Raw genomic sequence first — 24241 nt, 5'->3', positions numbered from 1 at the left:
AAAAAGTAGATATTTCATTTCATTCCAGATATGGTTACAATTTCATTCTAGACATGTATTTATAAAAAAAACGCAATATACTATCACGACTTTTTCTTTTTGGTTACAATAATATACTATCACGACTTCGCATATTCCAAAAGCACCTTTTTCTTTTTCTATTATATTTTATGTTATAAAATCCAAAAATTTATAAACCCTAACCATTACATCACCACCGCACATATATTTCCCTCCACAAACCCTACCCATCATATACATTTCACCTTAGCTCTCTCTCTGTACAACGGCTAGGCTTCGAAGATTGGACAATTGTCGTTGACCCAATGGCTTTGGTTAGTCTTTTCCCTTCTGCATTTTGGTTTTTTCATTTTATGCTATTATCAAACCCATTTTTGTTCTTCCATGTAATCTGGACGTGAAACATTGACCATATAACTGGAGCTACTCTCTTACCGTTGATTTTGATTTACCCTCTGAAATTGGTGGGAGGCTCTTGCTCCATGGTTAAGTGATTCCAACATGTACAGAAACAAGAACAATACTCTAAAATGGACTCCATTTTCTTTGTTTTTGAATTTTTGTTTTTTACTGTCAAATGCTAATTAGTTTAATTACCAGTATCAGAATTGACACAGAATTTGTTGGGTGATGTTGGAATTGTATCTAATAAACAAAATGTTTATATATGTTTGATCTACTTCTAGGTGTTGCACGCGGGGAACACTAATAAAAATGGTTTCAAGGCACTTATTGCTGCCGAGTACAGTGGTGTCAAAGTTGAACTGGTGAAGAATTTTGAGATGGGTGTGTCCAACAAAAGTCCCAAGTTTCTTGAAATGAACCCCATCGGGAAGGTGGGCTTTATTTCTTTTTTATGTAGACAAATTCTATTTGTTAAAGTATATTTGGTATGATTTGTTTGGTTTTGTTGTGTAGGTTCCTGTGTTAGAAACACCTGATGGACCTGTTTTTGAGAGCAATGCCATTGCACGCTATGGTGAGGCTAGATTTTAAGCTTCTTTATTTATATCTAGAAATGTTGTTATGTTTAAATCTAATTGTATGCTTTCATTTGCTGCAGTTACTCGGTTGAAGGCAGATAATCCTCTTTTTGGTTCTTCCTTAATTGAATATGTAAGTGATGTGATGGCTGTCTTGCACTTGTACACCTCCCCCATTTATTAAATATGTGTCCTTTAAAGCTTCCATTTATTCAATTCTGAATTCCCCCTTGGCTTATATGGTCAGAGTAACATGTGTGGGTTGATGAATGTTAAAAATCTACTGGTACTCATAGTGAGGTGACTTTGGATTTATAATTGGGTAAATTATTATGATTATAGGCTTAGGTTGCATGAATTAAAAAGCTTTAGAACATCCATTAGAGATTTTTACTGATATGATCTTCATTAGAATGTGAATATGGTTTGCATTCCACATTCCGTTGAGGTACTGATGATTTTTACCATTATTTTGTTGGTTTTGACAGGCTCATGTGGAGCAATGGATTGATTTTGCCACTTTGGAGATTGACTCCAATATTTTGCGATGGTTAATACCACGTATCGGTTTTGCTGTTTACCTTCCTCCGGTTAGGCATTACTGCATTTAGTTTTTTCATACAGTTATATACCACTGTTACTTTTATGTATCTAAATGGGTATATTAAAGCGATTGACACCCAATTTTTTTTATTGGCACAAAGGCTGAGGAAGCTGCAATTTCTGCATTGAAGAGAGCGCTAACTGCTTTGAATACTCATCTTTCTTCCAACACATACCTGGTCGGGCATTCTGTGACGTTGGCTGATATCATTATGGCATGTAATTTGACTCTGGGATTTAGCCGGTTGTTGACAAAAAAATTTACCTCTGAATTTCCCCATGTTGAGAGATACTTTTGGACCTTGGTTAATCAGCCAAATTTTCGCAAGATATTGGGCGAAGTTAAACAAGCAGAATCTGTTCCATCTATTCAGTCAGCAAAGAAGCCTTCACAGGCAAAGGAACCCACAAAACCTAAGGATGAACCAAAGAAAGAGGCCAAGAAAGAACCAGCGAAGCCTAAATTAGAAGAGGCTGTTGCTGAAGAAGAGGCACCCAAGCCCAAGGCAAAGAATTCTCTTGATCTTTTGCCTCCTAGCAAGATGATTCTGGATGAATGGAAAAGGCTTTATTCAAACACAAAGACCAACTTCCGTGAGATTGCTGTTAAAGGTGATTTCTTTTAACTTTCCTATATCTATGCATTAACCACATCTTGTTTTTTTTCAGTACAAGTGATAGTATCAACCACATCTTGTTTTTAATTTGTCATAAACCTGCATAGTTCATGTGGTTTTGCTTGCCAGTCAGGATATAGTATTGTTATTGTGCATTCTTCGAAATGAAGTTTGTTTCTATTTTTGTCTATTTCTTTTTCACCAACATTAGCAACTATTTACTAGAGGATCAAAGTGTAATCTGGTCTAAACTATATCGAGGAACAGCATAATTTATCCTGGTTTCAAATGACTGTATATCATATCAAGGATCATCATTAGCCACTGTTTTCCTTATACATTTTCTCTCTTAGCTCTCTGTTTACTAGGCAAGCCATGCATTATTTTGTATCTGTTAATACAGGTATGAAAGGTGGATAATTAAGAATGCACTAATGCAGCAGACTGCAGCTGTAAATACCTTCAAATAACATTTAGATTTTCTTCTGGATGAGAATCACCTGGACTCTTGCGATTTAACTACCTCTAGACATTCAGTTCTTGGGACTTTCCGTGATCGCTCCTCTTGTTAAAAATTCACTTGAGGGCAAGGATTTTCTTTAATGAAAGATTTAAGAACTCTGGACACTAGTGCTCATATTTGCTCAAATATTGCTTTATATATTAAGGTGAAGTGGACAATTATCAACTTGAATATGTATATATATATTTTTTTCACCTGTCACTTCTGTTTGCAGGATTCTGGGACATGTACGACCCAGAGGGTTACTCTCTTTGGTTCTGCGATTACAAGTACAATGATGAAAATACTGTATCATTTGTGACTTTGAACAAGGTGGGTGGTTTCCTGCAGCGGATGGATTTGGCTCGTAAGTATGCATTTGGGAAGATGTTGGTGATTGGCTCTGAGCCTCCATTTAAGGTTAAGGGCTTGTGGCTCTTCCGGGGACAAGAAATTCCAAAATTCATAATTGACGAGTGTTATGACATGGAACTGTACGACTGGCATAAGGTTGACATCACTGATGAGGATCAAAAGGAGCGCGTTAATCAGATGATTGAAGATCAGGAGCCTTTTGAGGGGGAGGCTTTGTTGGATGCCTAAGTGTTTCAAGTGATGAGAGAAGTGTCCTAAAGAAGTAGATGTAATGTTTTAGCGGTTTCTTAAAATTAATCTTCATTGTGGTTGTATTACAACGTTGTCTTCTGCTCTTGTTCTTGCCTTTTTGTGACATTGATAGCATCATGTATTTTGTTCTCCTATAACATTATCGGTTATATTAGGAATATCAATTGAACTTCGTTTATTTTGCAAGTTATGACAGATTGTTATTTTGTTATACTATAGTACATAGCAGCAAACTCAAAGCTAAGTTGCATGTCTAGAGGCCTAGCCTAGTCATTAGTGCTTTCTGCAGTGACTAAGGCATTTCTAAGTTTGGGTGCTGGTGGTTTAACAAAAAAATTCAGTGTAGACATGAGCAATTTGCTCTATATTCATTAGAGTTCACTAGTATGGATTGTGGCAATAGGAAAATGTCTAGATATCACTGTTATTCTTAGAATAATCATGATCTATGGAAAATTGGAAAAAGCCATTGCAAATATTAATAGTTATCCTTATTTCTGAATTGACTAATTCGTGCCCCTTTGATATGAGCTTGTGTCCTTGGATTGGAAGAAGCAAATTTATTGAAACCAGCCTTAAAATGGCACAGATGCTCTCGTGAGAAAGTATTTACAGCTACCTCATTTGACCAAATAAATTGAGGTAATATGTTCAGTGTGAGGTATTTGAGCTTCTGCAGCGTCATTCTCTTCGTAATTTCTGCCGCCGGTTAGTTTCGTTGAAGCACCTCATGGAACAGTATTGTTATGAGAATTTCTCAGTGGGTTTCTGGAATTTATTATAAAGTGAAGCATGGTGCTCATGGCTTCTAAACAATGTCTGGCTCTTATTCAACTTCTGGCGCATATGAAGAGAGCATTATTCAAGTGTATTGCACTCAATGTTTCCATACTATAATAATTTTTTTGTTATAAAAGCATTTTATAGCATGTTTTAAGGATTGTGTTGCTTCTAGGTTTTGTGTTTTTATTTTGTGAATAAGATTCAAATGGAAGGCTCTTGACTTTCCATAGGTCTGCTCCAAGAGGAACACACAAAAAACGCCCACCTTGTTCGTTTGAACCTGCTTTCTAGAATCATGTTGGTAACCTGCCATGGAAGGTGGATAATGCTCAACTGGAGCAGGTTTTTAGTGAACATAATAGCGTGGTGGAGGCAAGCAGTAGTCTTCGATAGAGAAACTGGACAATCACTATAATGAAATGCTAATGGGATGGGTGGAGAAGAGAAAAGTTAGCCTAAAACAAGATCGTAACAATATTCGCTGGAGTTGGTACAGGAGATTGGAGAGTGCCGGAGGCTGAAATAGCCTAGAAAGGTAGCTCTCAAGTTTGGCCAGCATACAGATGACAGACATATTGTGTAAAAGTTCTGATGCAGGTTTGGAATTTATTCCCCAGCAAGAGCAAAAGGTTTAGCTAGCAAAATTTGGCAGAGGAAAGAGCAAACAGAGGGCTGAAAATACTAAGATAAGATAACTAAGTAGGGCTAGACGACGGTGAGAATGAACAACCTCATAGGGCTCAATATGTTCATATATTTTGTCACTTCAGTTTGATTGCTGTGTGTCTAATAGTAATATCAAGTTGAATTGAAGTTCTTGGTTTTATTCAACTATTTTACATGGGAACTCAGAAAGTAATCACTTAACATGCTTAGAAAACCAATCAATCATGTTGTTATGAGCCTCCTCTGCACGCTTCACTGCTTCTTCATCTTCGACATTGTACCTCACGGTCCAACTATGCTCAGCTTTTGGAAATATCTTCACATAGCTATCAATCTATGAGGAAAGAAACAAAGCTTGTTTAGTTTTTAGACTGTAAAGTAAATCAAGAATATGAACATTATAGAATGAGAGAATTTTAAAAAAGAACAAAAAAATGAGCACCCCAGATTTAGCAGCTAATATCTCCTCAAATTGTTTCAAGAGTTCCAGTGGAGAATATTCATCAATCTCAGCTCCTAGAACCGCCATGGGAACTTTAACCCCTGTCCATAGGTTTAAGTATTAATTGAGCATTTAAGTATGATGAGATTATTAACTTTTCTTGTAGCCTACCCAAAATAACTTTATATATTTGCCTCCACATACGGAAAAGAATAATATCAGAAAATTCCCAAATATCATTATCTGACATGTCTATATTCCTTGATTAGGCTGTATTGCAGATATAGCATAATGCAAGTTGTATATAGTTTAGAAAGCATTTAAGCACTGGAGTCCATACCCTCAATATCATCCAAAGCAACAAATGAAGGATGTAGTAGCACAGCAGCTTGGACGAAATCAGACTTCGCGAGCTCTGTCACGACCTTGCCTGAGAATAACATTGAGTTTCTTTCTTAGTCAGCTGCAAAATGATGTCAAGTTTTATTTTTATTGTTCTGGCTAAGGATATCCATTTGTGAAGTTGTGAAAATGATGAAGCAAAAATGAAAAATAAGCAAAAGAATAAAGAGCAAAATTAGAATGTTGTTTATAAGAAAAGAAAATCAGGCACAGCAGACAGGAGAAGCAACCACTTACCACCCCAACAGAATCCTGCAGCTCCAATTGCAGAATAACCTTTCTCTTTAAGAGCGTTAATTATTGATTTTGCATCTTCAAATCCTTTATCCTAGTAAAAACACTTAGCAAGCTTCAGGCACTAAAATTTTAAGAACTCTCTATCAAAATACGCAGCAATATGTGGAATCCACTTAATTTCATGCAGCCAAAGATTAAAATTTGGAATAGCGCCCCGAAAAATATAATTGACCGATCATGAGTTAAGCTTATAATCAAGGCATCTATGAAAATGCGAGAGCGAACCGTTCCATGATCTTCTAACCAGACTGCTAGAGGTCTGTTATTGTCGTATACAAACGGATCATCATAGAAGAAGTTTGGAACTACCACAAAGAATCCTGCAGCTGCCACTTTTTCGGCAAGCTTCCTTAAAGAAGAAAGCAGATTACATTAACTTTCAGGAAGTGTAATGGATTATACACACATTATAATAGATGACTATATTCAACACTGCGCTGGCCATAAATTGCCTTCACTGAATCATAATTTCCATAATATTCCATGTTCTGAGTTTGAAAAAGGACTTCCTATACACCAAAATCTCTTCTTTTCTTGATTCACCTTCCCCAGGAGATGCAAAAATTTGAAATCTTGTATCATCGGTTTTATAAGCCGTGTAATTTTGTTAACAAATTACCACCATAAACTTTCCAGGGCAAGTTGCAGATAACATCATTAGTCTCGAAGAGATTCGACATGTTTTATAGCAAATTCCATAAGGATTATACGGGGAGGAGAACATCAAATACTGTAATGAATGCTGATTTTTGCAACCTCTATTCTAGGAAGTTCGAAGCAGGACACATTTAAGACATAATTAATACAATCTGATTTGACAAGCTTCCTGATGCACTCCTATGAAACATTTGGAACGGAAAATTCTTTCTGAAACAAGAGAAGTCACAGCTCAACGGAGCGCTCTTTTATCTCTAACTCATGCACATAAAGTACATCAGAATCCATTGATCAATGGTAGAAAGTAATTTTAGAATTATCCATACCTCAAATTCGGAGCTCGATATCCTGCAGGACAAATCAAATATATAAGTTCAGTGAATTGTTGACAAATCCAAGTTGATTATATGTTATCTGTTCTTCTAGTCTCCATTGTTAAACAAGTTAAAAAGAACTTTCTACTCATCGCACTTTCCTTCTAATAGTTCCTTCCGACATGAAAAGAAAAATAGGAGCATAACATCAGAATTTATAACAAAGAAGAGAAACTTTGAAGTGGTAGGCAGGTACCAAAAACATCAGAGACAAGAACAATGGCAAGCTTGGAGTCAGGGGAGCCAGCTGCGTAGACGTTAAGGCCTCCAAGTTTTTCAGCACAGTCTACTCCATAGCTTGGGTTGAGAATTGGTGGATTAGAGCAGCACTGAGGGCCTGCCATTGTCTCTGTTTTGTTAAGGCACAAAATTTCAAACAAAAAACACACAGCACAGTTTGTCTGGTGCAAAATTTGGAAGATAAAATATGGGGCTGAGGCAAGATAAAGGACTAAAAAGTGGTGTGGGGCTCAATCACCATCTTATCCAGTCACCTCATATATGTTTTTTTTTTTTCCTTTGATTACAAATTTAATACTTGTGTCTTACTCCAAGTCTGATCCTGATAACATAAATTATATGAACATGAAAGAAATGGTTTACAAACATGATGACATACTGAATCTTCAAGGAGTTATGTAAGATCATCTCATTTGCAATTAGTCAAAACATTTCATGATTTTTTATTTGAAGGATTTATGAATTACTACAATGATAAGAAAAAAAAAATTATCTGAACCTTTGAAAGGTGTTGCCCTTATCTCACATTAATAAAGAAGAAAAAGAAAACACTAAAGAGGCTCTCATAGAATTGGAGGCTAATTGCTTGAACTCAGTCAATGCTTAACTTTGGCAAAATGTCCACACGTTAAACTTTTTTTTTATTTTTATATCTCTAATAGTTGATACTTCTCTAATTTTCTCTTTACTTATTTCATATGCACCTTTTATAAGGATGACATAAGATTTCCATTTAAGTTAGTTTAGAGAATTAGTTTGACTTTTTTTGCAGTCAAGAACTGCAGCTCAACACCATCTAATCTTTTAGGTCATGTTTGGTTCACGAAAAAGTATTTGATGGAAAATCAATCCACATGTCTTTTCTAAGGGGCTGAGAAGTAGAAGAATTCTTTTTCATGTTTGTTAATGCTGAAAAAATAACTAGAAAATATAATTTAATTTAAGTTTCCATATTCTCTCGTCGGGACATTTTTTCCAAACATGAAAAAAGTAAATAGTTTTCCAATCCAAATCCCTTTTTTTTTTTGCAAACCCATCCTCAAAGAGTACCCATGCGTTATGCAAATTGATATATATATATATATATATATAAATTGCCCTGACGCATGCCTCTCATCTGTTGCCAAATAAATAAATAATTAGACAAAGGTGAGATTGCCAAATCAAACTACGTTATTGTGATCACAATTGTTTGAAGTTACATTGAATCGTTAATCACCGCATCATGTATAATTAGATAAATTAAATTTTTGAGATTCGTGTAGCAAGCAAATCAAATCATACGAAATAAGGTGGTAATGGTAACCCCGGCACCAATGGTAAGCAAAATCCTTCTAAGAAAAGGAAGAAACGTAAGTTGGCTTATTCTATTGGTCAGGTCACCACCAGCATTCGCTAGTTTGGAGTTGGTAGTGGGAAAGGCGTACAGAGAAAGGTAACGCGTTGAAATTCAATATTCAACGTTGAAACCTCTGTCCATTTTACTGGTTTATTAGGTTTTCCGAGAAAAGACAGAGAAAAAAAAAACAAAAGGACAATTTTGTTTCAAGACATGAATGGATTTCAAAGCCGCCAAAGATCTCTCCAGTTCCAATTTCTCCTCTTCTCCACTGCCACCCTCTTCGATTCAGGTTTAGCAAACGACCCAGCAAGTCCCAAGAATGGAAACAAAGCTTCTTCTTCTTCTTCAAGTGGGTCTGTGGCGCTGAAGGCAGTCATTGTGTTGCTGGGTGTGACGGCTGTCTTGGGCTTCTGTGTGTTCTTGTTCAAGATATGGCAGAAGAAGAAGAGAGAAGAGCAACACGCCCGTCTTCTTAAGCTGTTTGAAGATGATGATGAGCTGGAGGTTGAACTTGGCATTAGGGATTGATTGGCTTCAGGTTTGCCTTTTTGTGAAATCAGATCATTGGGTTTGTACATTTTATAATGATTGTGTTTTGTAGCAGCCTAGCTGGTGAATACATTTCTGCCTATTGGGAAATCAATATTCTTCTTCTGTAATATTTTTATGATGCCTTATTGCTTTATGTCATTGTTGAAACTGGAAATTATACTATATGGAAAGGAAGATAATACCAAATCGTGGGTAGTTTCAGATCTGCTTTTGTCTTGTGAAAATGCAACTTTGGTGGAAATGTATTTGCCTCAATATGTAAAACACCATTCAACTTTTCTTAAAAGTTTAATTGATAGATGGATGTCGGGGTGATGATACTACAGACTTCATTTAGTTACCTCTGGCAAAGTACAGTAGACTGCCAGAAAAGATTTCAGTATTGTTCTTTCCTTTTCTTTGTTGGGTTAATTGAACTTGATGAGTGCTGAACATTTAAATGCGTGTGCGGTAGAATCTACCTATTTCTTTTGTCAATCGGCAATTGTGAAGAAGAATTGAGAGTGTTTATTCCTAGATAAAGGTTACATAAATAAAGGATACAAGAATGATTAGGACCATTCATAGTTGGCAGATTTGTTCAACTCTTATACAAAAGCATATCAATGATTTGAGCATGTCTAAGTTATGCTTTTAAGGATGAGGGAGTTTGTGGACCTTAGAATACAAATCAAGGCACTTCACAAACATAGAGTTTGAAGATAAGGTGGTGGTGAATAATATATATTGATTCTGTTTTGTACCATGTAGAGCAATTACTACCAAGAGGTGTGCTCTTTTACTAAAAGCACAGTACTAAACAAAATTAATCAAGGCTGAATTCAGTACATTACTGGATAGTTCATTGTAATCTAGGTAAAACAAGTCTATGGCGGCAGCTACTGTGATGTTTGATATTATGAATTATCATGGAATTTAATGTTCTTTTCAATTAATGGTATTTCGTTCGCTTGTCAGTCGTGTAATATCTGATAGTTAACTTGTTGGTATGCCTTTGCGTTCTGTGATTGAGAAACCTGTATGGGTTTTTAATAGCCTTTCCTTTTGTTTCATAGTCTATCAAAAGTGGGAGATGGTAGAGTGGTTTGCTTCTGACATGTTATGCGGCATGCTGATTTTGTTTTGAAGTGTCATTTCCATCTATTTGTTTTAAACTATTGATAAGCATGTATAGTGACTTTGTGTATGTTGAGGGCTTGGTTTGAATTCTGTTTTCATTTAATATGAATGATATGGAGATGAGAGATACCATCATTAGGTCTTATGTGCCCCTAGCGCATTTGGGAGAGGTGATGATGTCAGGATCTGGAAGATACTAAAGTTCGGTTTGAACTCTTACAATTTTGTCTGTTTGTGGACAGGCAACGGTGAGTTGTATGGAGGGTTTGGGTTTTGATATAAAATGGAATCCTATATTCATTCAAAATTTCTATCATTGGGGCTAGGAGATATTACTATGAGGTTTTATATGCCCCCAAGGCATGTGGTGGAGGTGATGATGTCATTATTATGTGGAGGGTGGCTAAAGTTTGGTTTGAAGTGTTACGTTTTGTCTCTTTGAGGGATCTTGCCACCATTCCCTGGAAAGCAAAACTGGTGTTTCTTTTTTAGTATTCTTTTCTTTTGCTCTTTTGACAGACACTAATTAGGAGAATCTTGACTCTTGATAATGTAATTAAGAGTGGGCAGGTTATTGTAAACTGATGTTGCATATGTACACAAGCAGGGGAATGAGTTGATCATCCTCTGTTACATTGTCCTTTAGCATGGGATCTATGGAGTTCTCTCATCTCTCTGTTGCACTTGCTTATAGAATTTAGCAGACCTATTTGTGGTGAGAGTGTCAGTAACCTTTTTACATTATGCTGAGACCTGTATCATGACAGGATTTAGATTCTTAAGTGGTTTGTGCACGGAGTGAGAATGTTAAAATTGTTTCATATTTAGAAGGAACTCTATGGAAAACATATTTTGTGAAGGAAATCCACCTAGTCGAGTTTTGAGTGCATTATTGACCATAAAGTTTCTTATGGAAACAAGAAAAGTAGTGAAGGTTTATTAGTCAAGTAATTCTGAAAGTACAGAAAGCAGATTGAATTGATTTATTGTATACAACTTGTGATTGACTCATGATGGCTCGCTATTTGAATAAGTTAGATTGATGAGATTCAGGCCTTTGTCCAAAAGTTTCTACCTCTGTACATAATCCAATCCCGTAGCTTGTCAAATCAACATAGGCTTATTGCAACTAGGAATCTGCTTCTGAAACCGATTGAAAGCCTTCCCCCTTTCTTCTGAACTTTACATGTAATGGTGAATGCTTATAAAGTGCAATCACTTACTTGTGGTTAGTTTCCAGTTTGGTTTCATGACCTTCTCTGTTGTATTAGGCTCCATGTTCACGCATTACATATAGTTTTTCTTGTTAGGCAATTGTCTGTTTTCACTTGACTATTTTTCGTGTCGTGCATTTATAATTCATATCTTCTGAATTAAACTGTTTTGTTTTGCATTCCAGAGTAGAACTTTGTTTGAATCTGTGTTCAGATTGGCTATTTAACATTTTCAGTTTATGGTGTTGCTACTAGTCTTGCAATAATGTTTGACAATTTTCTTTCGTTGTATCTTGGACAAACTTGATATAACTCTATGAAATTTTAATGTGTGCCAGCAAGACAATTGTCGGCGGATAAGATATTTCCTCGGTGAGAAACGTTGCAAATCCATCCATTGCCTGAATTTTGGTTCAAGTTCTTGCACGTCTTTACCATCAATTTACAAATGGAGGAGGATGTTGTGCAAAAACTTGATCCAAAATATAAAGGCAAACCGGGGTTGCATTGCAGTATTTTCGAAGGGATTTTTCTCCAAGGATGTCTTGCTGGCACATCAAAAATTGGTAGAATTCCAAGCTTTAACAGAAAATAATAATAATAACAAAGGCTAAACCACGCATTTTCATCATAACTCACTTTAACTGATCTTTAAGCTGTAAACGATGAAGTTTCGTTGTGACTAAAGTATTGAAGAAGTTAGGACTACATGCAGAACCCAAGGCAAAATCTTCAACTGGGATTAAACACAAAATGTGTGAGAGTGGCCAAATAGAATTCTTCTTGCAACGTAAGAGATTTATAACTGAAGTGGTTAAGAGTATTTACCTTTGCACTTAAGGTTCTAGGCTCGATTTCCCTCTCCCCAAAATCGCTTGCGTCAAAATAATAAAAAATAAAAAAGAATTCTTGTCGCAGCTTGCGGCCTTATCACTCCCTGGACGCTGTGCTCGCATTAACTCAAACTTTGCTATGTGCAAAAAAAGATTAACAAACTATATAAATTATGACAGATTTGTCGACTGAAAAAATATGACAGCATCAAACAGTAACCAGGCTACAATAAATATTAGTACAAAAAGAATAGTTTTTTATATTTGTTGTAATGGAGTTCAAAGAACTAAAAGAAACCTTAGAGTATTTCCACCCATTTGCCATGACAAAAGGAAAGAGGGGGCAATGGCAGTTACTATTCATGTGAATAGTCTGTCATATCAAATTTTTTTTTGGTATAGTTCAGAGAGCAAAACCGCACTTTAGCTTATTTATAACACTAACACTTTTATAACATTGTTTAATTATTCTAAGAAGACAATAAATACTATCATTGAACATGATTTACACAAAAATGCCACTTGCGCTACTGGCAAGGTGCTATCATTGGGTATTGGAGGTCAATTTTGCAAGAGCAAGTTCTACCCATGTGTGGTCTTAAATATATAGAGTATTACGTGGATAAGAATAATATCTCTTAGGTCAATTAATTGATACTAAAAATTCATAGAGAAAACTCTATATTTTTTTTAGCTATTATTTCTCCTATATACAATCGAACTTAGGCATTGGAAAGTCTTTGGCCAACACCCACTGGATATGGTCTTTTATTCCAATTTAATTTTACAAGAATCAAAGAAGAGAAAGAAAGAAGTTCAAAGGGCGAAGGATCTTCAAGCAGATATTTTCCTTTGAGAATATTTCCACAAACAATAATTATGATGTTTAATGGTACGCTGACCATCGATCATTTTGTGATTGGCATGTTGTGAACTTGTGATTATGTATAAGACAGAGTATGTCCTTTTCAGAATAACGAGAGAGAGAGAGAGAGAGAGAGAGAGAGAGAGAGAATGGATGGCGCAAAAAACGATGCCCTAGAAAATGAAGGTAGTGAAAGCTACATGCATTCATTATGCTAAAGGCTTCCTAAAACGTATTGTTGAGTTATGCTTGCAGTAGATGTTCACGTGGCCCAGCAGTTGGCAATACTGGAATTCCCTCTCATTACTGCCAAGTTACTCATAGCTCTTCTCTTGTGTATATATATTACACATATTTTCTGGTAAGTTAGAAACCCCTAATAAGAGATGTAATATTAATTTGACAGCCTATTCCGATTGTTATTATTTGAAATAAGAAAACAAAAAGAAGCAACTACTATATTCTCATTCCTAGATGTTCATTATCAAGGTCGACCCCGATATTTTGAGCCTTTCAAGGAACATAAGTAGGAATCAAACTCCGATCTTCAGAGTGCACAATCATGTAAATATGTTGCACACACTCACATATATAATGTATACATGTGAAAAAAAATTTGAGACCTCTGTGCAGTAGCACACCGTGCAGGACCGGTCATGTTTATTATGCATTTCAAAGTTATTATTATTATTATTATGTATGAACTAAGCATACATACGTGTCACAAAACCAGTAAACCTAATATATATAGATCACCATTGATGGAGGATAGGGATCTTATACCAATGAGCATATAAGTGCTAGCAATCTGAATAGATCAAGAAGGATATATGCATGGGTCCATTTATTGGAAGCTTACTTTGTTGATATATTTAGCAGAGGTGGCTAAAGACTTGAGTGTGGTCTAAAATCAAAGTAAAATGACCAAAATAGGACTTTCATTTGTAAAATTTTAAATAAATAAAAAAGATTAACAAAAGCTATATCAGCTTCCAGTTCCAGCAATATTAGGCTCCCAAACCCTAGTTCGACAAAAACAAAACAAAATATATCAAAATATGTCTAAAAATGTGGGAGAAAAGCAGAAAAGCTCACTTGAAGAAGCAGAAAAGCTCTAAGAAACAACAAAACATCTGAGAAACCAGAAGTTGGTCTAGGTTGATTAATATTCCTGCTGCTTTTTCCTTGCTCTCGTTCAACTTTTTTTTTTTCTTCTCAATAGATATCTATGAGATATTCGAATTCGAGACCTCTACCAATATTATAGAAAAGATGAATAGCTAAGAGATAGTTGGTAGGACAAAAAGCAAAGTTAGGGCACTAAACGTGATTGTAACACAGACAACACGTCAAGCAAAATAGACCCGGCAAAAGGAGGGGCTATTATAAATCAATTGAAATAGACCCGACCAAAAGAACTTTTCTGATTCAGAAGAGCATTTATATCTATTTGGATTAAATATTACAAAATACAATGTTAATTATCTGGAATAATTTTTTATAATGCTAAAAAATCCAGTAAAAATGTTGATTTCGAATTGCATTAAGCATATTTTCTTAGGTCAAGTCAAGGACCATGTGGATTCACTCACATATGCGCATGTAGCTAGACTTCCATTCCATTCATTAATTTGGGAAAAGATAGACTTCATAAAGGACCCATTTGACGCGTACGTCTTAACAATTGCCATGTATCTTCCCCCTTTTTTTTTGGTCAAGTTATTCATTGATCACGTATTTTGGTGCTAAATTGATTATTTTTTCAATCCGTTTAATTGTAGCAATGGTTCCTAAATTATACACATGTAGTTACATTTTGATTACTTAACTCCAAAAATAGTTGTAGAGGTCTCCCAATTAGGTATCGTGTTGCACTATTAGTCCTTATCGTCAAGTCTATGATTTTTTCTGTTTAAAATGATGATGTCGCAAGTATATGACATATTATTTATAGGCAAATGTGACTTTTCAATCGAGTTCATTAAAACTAAAAACTTCTCCGTAAGATGCTTACTAAGAAAGTTGTGTGGCATATCATTTCCAACTAACCCAAATTCAACGTTGAACCATATTAAGTTATGAGCTTTCATCATAAATCTTTGAATTTCTTAAACTTCATCTTAGTGCTCAAACTTTCAAATCAATCAATGTGCTCTTTAATAATTTGTCTCACACATCAATTAGGTCCTTAATACAGTAACAAGCCTTTATGTGAAATTGATCATTCGACCAACTTTAAAGAAGTAATTTTTGTCAAAATACAACCTCTTTACCCATAAGATAAAATGAAGGTAACTTCTTTATCATTTCTCTTCTTGATAGAACCCCAATGTGAAATCATAAATAGAAAGCATGTGACATTGTTGAGTCAATGATGTTAGTTTTATTTTGTCAATTGGGCGTGGATGTGCTATATTTTGATGAAAAAAAATACTCCTTTAAAATTTGTCAAGTAAAATGACAAATGATCAGTTTTAACAAACATTTTGATGAAATGCAATGATAACAATAACGAAATTGATGTGTGCACCAAAAGATTAAAGGACCATACTGATTCATTTAAAGTTTAAAAATTCGAATGCCATTTACCATAAACAGCTAGTCACTCTTACAAGTTACTTAACACAAAAATACTATTGATTAAATAGATTTATAATTGCAAATAATATTGCAAATAATTATTCGCTTAAGCAAAAGCCAGAATTTCATGTTGGAATCACATAAAAATTAAGAAGAAAAAATATATGCATGCTTATGAGTCGTATGAGGAAAACTATCTTTTCAAACAAAATATAACCTTAAACTCATGCTAGAGGATGCTATTGTATTTTAGAAAATAATTAAGCATGCATGAAAATTGCTCCTTTTTTTTGGGATTTTTATTTCCTTTCTATTTCTTACACAGCTAGTGTAAACATACGTGGAAAGCACCATACCCTAATCTTCCATACGGTAATTAATTTCCATGACAAGTACATTTTTGCAATATTTCTCGAACAAACAAAGTACTGCTCTCTCTCTCTCTCTGGGGAGAAGAGTCACAAGCATTTGATGCATATGGCATATTAATTACATAGATCTAGCCCTATAGATTCTTCAGGGGCATTTTAGTCAGGCTCTTCTTTGCATCAAATATATTTATAAATTGAACAAAACTTGCAGTTTATGGAGCGAATTTGAACCTGTAAAGCTACTTCAAATCAGCTCAAACTACCACATCTTCTATCCCATTTTGGAAAAAGGCCAACCTCTCTCTCTCTCTCTCTCTCTCTCTCTCTCACATAGAAACATGCATACACACAAATATCAAAGTTGAGCAAAGAAAGAAAGAGGCTATAATTGGCGTGGAAAAGTGGACAAGGCTCTACACTTTGGCCTCTTTGGGATTAGAAATTTTCCGAAAGCTGAAGTGAACGGAGTGGAAGCAAAAGTAAAGGTCTGTTCTTAATTTTTAAGGCAAATGTTGGGTTGCAGATCATCTCCTATCCATGGAAACAAAAAAAATTATATGTTTCTGATGATTAGTTAATTCTCATCATATATGTATATATATATATATGATCTCATAGATCTCTGTTGAAACAACAGAGAATCTTTTCCTTTCTTAATTTACTTCCCTTCTTAATTTACTTCCCTTCTTCTTTTGTTTATTTTACCTTGAAAAGAAACTCTGCGTTTTAGTGTTCTTAAATCTTATGTTGCTTCATCTTTCAGACTAATTTCTTCACTTTTTTTCTGTTAACTTTTTCAATTACTCTTTGACTATATGTAATATGTATTTTCTTATATATATTGAACATGATATTTAGCAGGTCCTTCTATTTGATTTCAGCCCGTCTTCTTCAGCTAACTTCTTGCTAATGCTCACAAGCTAGCTAGCTCAATGAACACAACAGATGCATTAGCTACTGATCTGTGTTTCTCTCATAAGCTTGAGAGAGAGAGAGAGAGAGAGAGAGAGAGAGAGAGAGAGAATTTCCAAGAAAAAGTTAATGCACCAGTATTAATGGTGTCATGACTACCACAAACTTGTTCAGTATGCTGTGGATTTTGGTACCAGATGATATTTATATATGGGAATATATAAATATTTTGTAATGTTTTCAGTGCTTAGTTTAGTCTTCACATTAATCAAACTGGTGTTTTCTCAGTGGCCTACAGCCTTCATATACTTCTCAGAGGGATCTATTTCTTCAAGATCTCCTGTCACCTTTTTGTTTGATTTCCTCTATTTTTTTTCTCTGACACATTATTATGCTGTCCTTAATTTATACAGTTGTTATATTATCCGATCTCCTGATTCGTCAACTTCTTCTTCTTCTTCTTCTTTTTGGTCAAAATCATCTTCTTCTTCTTCTTCTTGATACATACAGTTCTTGTTCTACGCTTTTCCATATCTACCAAATCTTTTTCTTCTGAACAGTTCTTGTTCTTTTTGTTAATTTGGTCGTATATAAATTGTCAAGTTATAATGAAAGCTTTGAGCTTTAAGATCTGTTGGTTTACCTAATTTCAGGCTTTGATCTCCTCCAATAAACCCATTAGAAAAGTTTCTTCCTTTCTCGTTCTATAGAGTTCTTTCTGCTGAATGTTTAGTTTTGCTTCTCTTTTCCCTCTGCTAGCTAGAGAATGTCAGAGGGTTCTATAGAGTTCATTCTGCTGAATGTATAGTCATTTATGTTTTCTTTTATGTTCTGAATTCTTCTTAATCATGTCAATTAATTATACACATGAAATATATAAAACCAGTTTTGAGGTTTTAATAAGTACTAATAATGATTGAAGTTCAGTTTTGATGTGTGCTAATTTATTGTTTTAGGTAGGTCTTCAAATTAAGATGGGGAGAGGAAAGATTGAGATCAAGAGGATCGAGAACACCACAAACCGTCAAGTGACCTTCTGCAAACGAAGAAATGGACTGCTGAAGAAAGCTTATGAGCTATCCATTCTCTGTGATGCTGAAGTTGCCCTCATTGTCTTCTCCAGTCGAGGCCGCCTCTACGAGTACTCTAACAACAAGTAACTAATTTCATCATTTGCTTAACCTCTCAAGTAATTTCTTCACCGGCGTTGATTAAGTATTTTCACTTGCTTATGATGATATGAGCAATTTGGACCCTTCTTTTATTTCTCAATTTGGAATGCATAAAGATTAATTAATTTGCATAATGCACACACACATATATACACATATATATTTTACATCACCTTACAAATACAAAATCTTCAACTCGGGCAAGACTGGAAAAAGGAGTTCCTTTCTTCACTTGGTTGGTACACTGCTGCAGATGGTTATGATTTTCTGTGCCACTGTGATCATAGTATTCAAAGCCTGAGATTTTGAAGTACAGAGAGATGCACAATTATTACGTTCATTTTGGTTTTATTTGTTTTCTTCTCTCCTCTACCTTGGCTTGATTTAAAGGAATCCTCTAGTACATGCTGCAGTTCTATTTATATTTTTTTTTCATATAAAGGAATCCCCTAAACATATATTAAAAAGGTAAATAAATAGAGATTAGCTTTAAGCTGCTGCTGTTAATTTTATATGTTATTGTTGTATCATTAATGTACTCACAGTTGTTTAAGACCAAAACGTGTAGGAAAAGAAACCAAACTTGACTCTTGCACCAATTTGGACCTACTTCCATGGATAAGAATCCAGTACTTGCCGGGTGTCTTTGGTACTTATTTTGCTTGAATTTCAGTGCTGCAAAATCTATAAGAATCTCCCATGCATGGCTTCCTGCAGTTGTATATTATTGGTGTATCATAATAACGTGTTGAAGGTCTTCCCTTTCCTTTTTCTGCTTTCAAAACCCTTCCTACCCTTCTGTTTGTCTTTATAAAGCTCTGAGTAAAAATAAAAATAAAAGCTTCAACTTTTCACTTTGGTTTTCACTCAAAAGGGTTTTAAAAAAAACAAAAAAAAACTTGAATTTTCATATTGGATGGTTAGGGCTTTCTCTAATTTCTGGTTCAATATCTACCCCCCTTTGCAAAAGAACATGGAACTGTAAGTAACTCTCTGCATTGCTTCAGTTCTAGGGTTTCCGTTTTGATGTATGGGTGGCACGTGGCATGCTGCGTGTCAAGTCAACTAACCCATACTAGTTTTTTGACTCTTTGAGGGGTCGTTAATTAAGTGAACTGACTATTGTGCTGTCTATGATGAGTCTTGGAATGTGAAGCACTGTGCATATTTGTATCTGCATGCATGCCCATATTTCTTCAGATCATATGGGACCCACAAAACTACATCCTCTCATTACTTGAGATTTGTTTATTTATGATGTACTTTTCATCTTGATTTGGAGCTAATAATCTTTCTCAAGATCGTATTCATTCATCTTAATTATTTTGTCATTATGGTTTACCTGGAATTATACACATTCAAATAAAAATGTGTCTGCATCACTAACTGATATGATCCACTATTTTCCAATAATACTTCACTAATATGCACACAAGTTTTCAAATATTGAAATATAATTAAACAAGCGCGTATTCGAAATTGGTTTCCATTTTTAGAAATTGATCGCTATGCAAAAATGTTCAATTATCATATCGCAATATGCAAAAATGTTTAAATTTAGGTACCATAGCAATCGTAAATGCGGTCAGAGCAGGTAAGAGAAAATTTTAAAACACAAAAAAGAGATTAAAGGAATTAACTAAAATACACAGACCACTTTTTTTCTGCTTTCTGATGTTTTTTTTTTTTGTTTCCGTTTGATAGAATCTGCTCTATGAGATTTCTTGAATTTAGACGTACACTCAGCCTTTTGTTGCAATGCATGTGTTTAATTTCTACATTCTTTCTGTTGCTTTTCAATGTCAAAATTTTCTTCCTATTCCTTTTCAGTGTCAAAAATAAATTATAGAGAATCTCTTGTCTGCTTGGCACAGTACTTAATCTCTCTCATCTTTCTGGGATTTAGATTTCTTCTGTCTTCTCCTTCCATCTCTAGCTTTGAGAACCTCCCTGTTTGGCTATATAATTTTCACCCTTTAAAAATTCGCAATTTTGAAAAATAGTTATTTATTTATTTATTAAGTGGTGAATGTATATGTGTATGCATATATATATATATATAGCTGAGAAAAGAAATATTGAAAGTTGGGCAAAAAGTGCCTGTAGCTGTCACTGCCCTCCACAAAAGAATTGAACTGACTGACTTGAGAGCCACAACATGCATATATAGTGCTTCCTGTTTAAGCTGATTCCTAGGCATTGTGCCCTTTATATATCTCATTCATTCATGTCCCATCTCCTCCATCATATGTTCTTTTAGCTCTGGCCCTTCAAATGTTTTGACACCGTCCCATTGAGGTTGTTTTGCAAATTAAGTCCTTGACTCCAAAACAACCAAAGATGATCATGTTTGGTGTTTGGAGTGGAAAAAATTAGTTGACACTTATATTTTGGTAAACAATTTGTTGAAGTTGATATATTGACCAAAGATCGATAATAATGTATCAGGTATTGTAGATTTATTTGATATAAGAGAATAACTATCCTAAAAAATGAATTTTTCTTTGTCCACCGTTCCAACTCACAATAACTCAATTTTCTTTAGTTACAACACCATTATATCAATCATTTAGCCCAACACACAACAAAAGACTCCAAAAATTAATAAACGGTACAGTCCTGGACAATGTCGATCAACTTTTTTTTTTCTTCTCTTTTTCATTCTTGTATTTGAAAAGGAAATCGAGATCTGCACTGCCTTTTGACACTTTCAACTTAAATATTTGGACATGTAGCAGCATAAGAAACACTATAGAGAGGTACAAGAAGGCTTGCTCAGATAGCTCAGGTTCAACCTCCATTACTGAAATTAATGCTCAAGTAAGCTATCTCCATCGGTATTCATTCCAATTGATATGCTTATATATTGTTTTAAGCTAATCAACAATCAAGGATATAAATCTTTCTGTTCAAGTATGATATATTTGCTCATCATTCATTGTAAAACGGAAAATTAAGCATATTTGTGATTTTTATTTCATGGGTGAGGGCTAGATTCTAGGTTCAAATCCTCTTATAACAAATGTGAAAAAGATTCAAATGCATAGGTTGTAAGGCTAACAATGTATGCTTTCCTTTTGTCTTGATGCAGTATTATCAACAGGAATCGGCAAAGCTGAGGCAACAGATTCAAATGCTGCAGAATTCCAACAGGTGATTCATGCAACTCGAAAAAGAACATACATCACATTTGTTTACCAAATCATGACGTTAAAACATAAAACCAACATTAATTGAGAATAATAATATTTTTTTTTAAAAAGTGAACATTCATTAAATGGAAATTCAAGAGTTACACCATGGCCACATGGCATCAGAACCCTACATTGGCTGTGCATCTCTGTATAGGCAACACCATATAGTATTGTAATCAACACCATATAGTATTGTAATCAACAGTCTAACGACGTCGTATGGATCTTATTTCCGACGATATATAATATCATAGTTGCCCTATTAAGTTTTACATCTCAAGGCAATATGATTTCGGTAATGGATGGATACAAATATTCTTTGCTTGTAGGCACTTAATGGGAGATGCCTTGAGTACTTTGAGTGTGAAAGAGCTAAAGCAGCTGGAGAATAGGCTTGAACGAGGCATTAATAGAATCAGGTCCAAGAAGGTATGAATTGATGAAAATCGAATGAAAGTTAATTACCCAAAAAAAAAAAATGCATGACCAAGCACAGCTTCGTCAACTTTAAAATTTTAATGCCATTTCCTAGACTTTCATAGTCTTTTATGTTGTTTGAGATCGTGCCAAATTTCTGATCATATTAGCTCATGGGATTATGTGGTAGTTGATGTGTACTTATCGCCTTAATTTATTACGATGAGAACCTTAATTAACACATAAACTTTTACATTTGTGGTTACAAAAACTCTGTATGCACACATGCATATTCTTCCAATGTCAACTTTTCTTCTCATCTTAATGTTATCTTTTTCCTGCTATCTACTTCTTGAGAACAGCATGAAATGCTGCTTGCAGAAATTGAGTACTTGCAGAAAAAGGTAAATCCTCTCCTTCTAATTCCAGTTTATATGTGGCTAGTTTTCTTTTAGAAGAATTTTGAAGCTTGTTGTGGAATGATGTTCTAAATTTTTTTTTTTTTTTACGCAGGAGATCGAGCTGGAAAACGAAAATGTGTGTCTTCGAACTAAGGTATCGGAAGAAATTAAGTTTTGTAAAAAATAAGTGAAAATAACACTCAAATTACTGCACTCTTCTCTGTTTTTAGCTCTTAATGTTCATTCCAACATGCAATATTTATGTCATGATCGAAAGCTTCCATATTAATATATGATATCTTTTTCCAAACTCAGATTTCAGAAGTTGAGAGGCTTCAACAAGCAAACATGGTTGGGCCAGAGCTGAATGCAATCCAGGCATTAGCTTCTCGCAATTTCTTTAGCCAAACTATGATGGAGGGTGGAGCAACCTACCCACAGCAAGACAAGAAGATTCTCCATCTTGGGTAAATATTTATATCCTTCTATCTGCATATCACTATCTATATATATGTTATGATTTTTCACTTTATTTTGTGTGTTTTTACTCATGCAGGTAAGCTTTTTGGAGAGAGATTCAGCAAATGCTAGCTCAATCTTATTCAAAATAATGATGTGACTGCCTACTGTTTTTAGTAGTGTAGTGTGTCCAATAGTTCTGGAACATTGCCATTTTTAGAAACTGCTGAAGCACTTACATAATTAGCATATGCTTGCTGCATATGAACATGGAAATGTACTTGGAAAGATTGTTATATGACTTAGCTCAATCTCCAGAATAATTACTATTGTAAGGCTGGTAATTCAGTAAGTTTACCGTACTCGGCAATTGCACAGCTTTTAATTGTGGCAGCGATGCATAACTTGGTCAGAAAATCAGTTGTTAATTAGTTTTGTGCTGTTAAAAGTTTCAGCTGATTAATAGAGGAGGTAGTCCTGTCTAGCACATCATTGTTAAAATGTTTTCAAGATATAATGCAGGGGATCGGTCGGTCTTCTTGTGACTGGATGGCAGAAGGGCTCGGTGATTTGCTACCGGTCGGTTGTGCCGTAGGGTTCAAATTATGCACAGCTTTCGTACCATAACGTTCATGCTTCTGAAACTAATGTATATACTTAAAAATAGCTTTAGAAACATGAATACACTCATAAACCCACAATTCAAGAAGAGAGGTTGAATCGAAGTGATACAAATTTTGAATGGTTGCAATATCAATTCATAAAAAAACACTAATTCCTCTATAATAGAACATGCAGCATTGTCTTTAAAATGAAGCCCATCAATTCCGGCATCCACCTACAATTAATCTCATGTTCTTCTTTTGACAATCCTATTGTTTTATGTCCATGAGATGGTCCTTACAGAACTTTACATTAACTTGTATCGCCTCTTCTGCCATCTTGTTAGTCTTAAAACAAAATCTTAAAGAAAATTATCTTGTAGTTGGTGAGTATCAGCCAGAGAAAAGGCAAAAGGGAAAATGGCTATTCTTTTTTAATCAAAAGAATGGCACAGTTATGTCTATTCTCTTTTCCTAAGGCCCCTTAGGATGCCTGTAAGAAATGGAGACCAACTTCAAAGTTTTACCCGAGTTAAAGCTAAAAGATGAACTAGTCACGAAGAAAACTTATCCCTTCCTAAACTTATTTAATACAATCGCAGACACCAAACGTGGTGATTGCATTCCTATATATACTTCATGACACGCTAAAAGTAGCCTGAGGTTATCAAATTAGTGACATCTATTCCACGCCAAATCAACTTTTCCAGGTCGAAATTTTCAAAACATATCATAAACCTGCTTGCTGAAAATAGCAAGGATTCTCTATGGGTTAGGTCTGGGTCAGGTTAATCTTGTGACAAAGATCAAAATGCAAGGGCCTTGTCTTGGATCGCCTTCCTAGCTTTCAAATTGCGTAGAAATTAAGCAAGCAAGCGAACAGAGATAACCATAAGATATAACTCATCATAGAAATTTTGAGTGAAAAGATAGGGTTTGATTCAGTTTCTGATCCCATCTCAACCTTTGGATTTGACCGGCAACAAATTCCAGG

The 24241-nt window shown here is 34.9% G+C and overlaps 3 protein-coding genes across 7 annotated transcripts; 2 read left to right on the top strand and 1 right to left on the bottom strand.

Annotated features, from left to right (window-relative positions):
* Nucleotides 1-178: 178 nt before the first annotated feature.
* On the top strand, nucleotides 179-3543 carry LOC103319315 (elongation factor 1-gamma-like). The gene is made up of 7 exons (XM_008220841.3): nucleotides 179-335; nucleotides 708-857; nucleotides 940-1000; nucleotides 1085-1137; nucleotides 1493-1594; nucleotides 1709-2219; nucleotides 2962-3543. The coding sequence occupies exons 1-7, from the start codon at nucleotides 327-329 to the stop codon at nucleotides 3327-3329; spliced, it is 1254 nt and encodes a 417-aa protein (XP_008219063.2). The 5' UTR covers nucleotides 179-326; the 3' UTR covers nucleotides 3330-3543.
* A 1309-nt stretch (nucleotides 3544-4852) lies between these two features.
* Nucleotides 4853-7396, bottom strand: LOC103319314 (endo-1,3;1,4-beta-D-glucanase-like). The gene is made up of 7 exons (XM_008220840.3): nucleotides 7171-7396; nucleotides 6927-6948; nucleotides 6169-6292; nucleotides 5884-5974; nucleotides 5585-5674; nucleotides 5245-5345; nucleotides 4853-5136 (listed from the first exon to the last, which is right to left on the bottom strand). The coding sequence occupies exons 1-7, from the start codon at nucleotides 7316-7318 to the stop codon at nucleotides 4996-4998; spliced, it is 717 nt and encodes a 238-aa protein (XP_008219062.1). The 5' UTR covers nucleotides 7319-7396; the 3' UTR covers nucleotides 4853-4995.
* A 9009-nt stretch (nucleotides 7397-16405) lies between these two features.
* Nucleotides 16406-23062, top strand: STK (K-box region and MADS-box transcription factor family protein). 5 transcript variants are annotated; one of them, XM_008220837.2, is made up of 9 exons: nucleotides 16416-16575; nucleotides 17959-18158; nucleotides 20913-20994; nucleotides 21266-21327; nucleotides 21698-21797; nucleotides 22148-22189; nucleotides 22299-22340; nucleotides 22502-22653; nucleotides 22743-23062. In XM_008220837.2, the coding sequence occupies exons 2-9, from the start codon at nucleotides 17977-17979 to the stop codon at nucleotides 22744-22746; spliced, it is 666 nt and encodes a 221-aa protein (XP_008219059.1). In that variant the 5' UTR covers nucleotides 16416-16575; nucleotides 17959-17976; the 3' UTR covers nucleotides 22747-23062. The 5 variants fall into 5 exon arrangements, with proteins under 5 accessions (XP_088901807.1, XP_008219059.1, XP_088901806.1 ...); XM_016791729.2 differs by having other exon boundaries at nucleotides 16419-16575; nucleotides 17963-18158; nucleotides 20910-20994; nucleotides 22743-23030; XM_008220835.2 differs by having other exon boundaries at nucleotides 16419-16575; nucleotides 20910-20994; nucleotides 22743-23030.
* Nucleotides 23063-24241: the final 1179 nt, after the last annotated feature.

The sequence above is a fragment of the Prunus mume genome, linkage group LG2, assembly GCF_029339155.1.
Source record: "Prunus mume cultivar Tortuosa linkage group LG2, ASM2933915v1, whole genome shotgun sequence".
Lineage (NCBI taxonomy): Eukaryota > Viridiplantae > Streptophyta > Magnoliopsida > Rosales > Rosaceae > Prunus > Prunus mume.
This window is presented reverse-complemented; position numbering and strand designations above follow the sequence as displayed.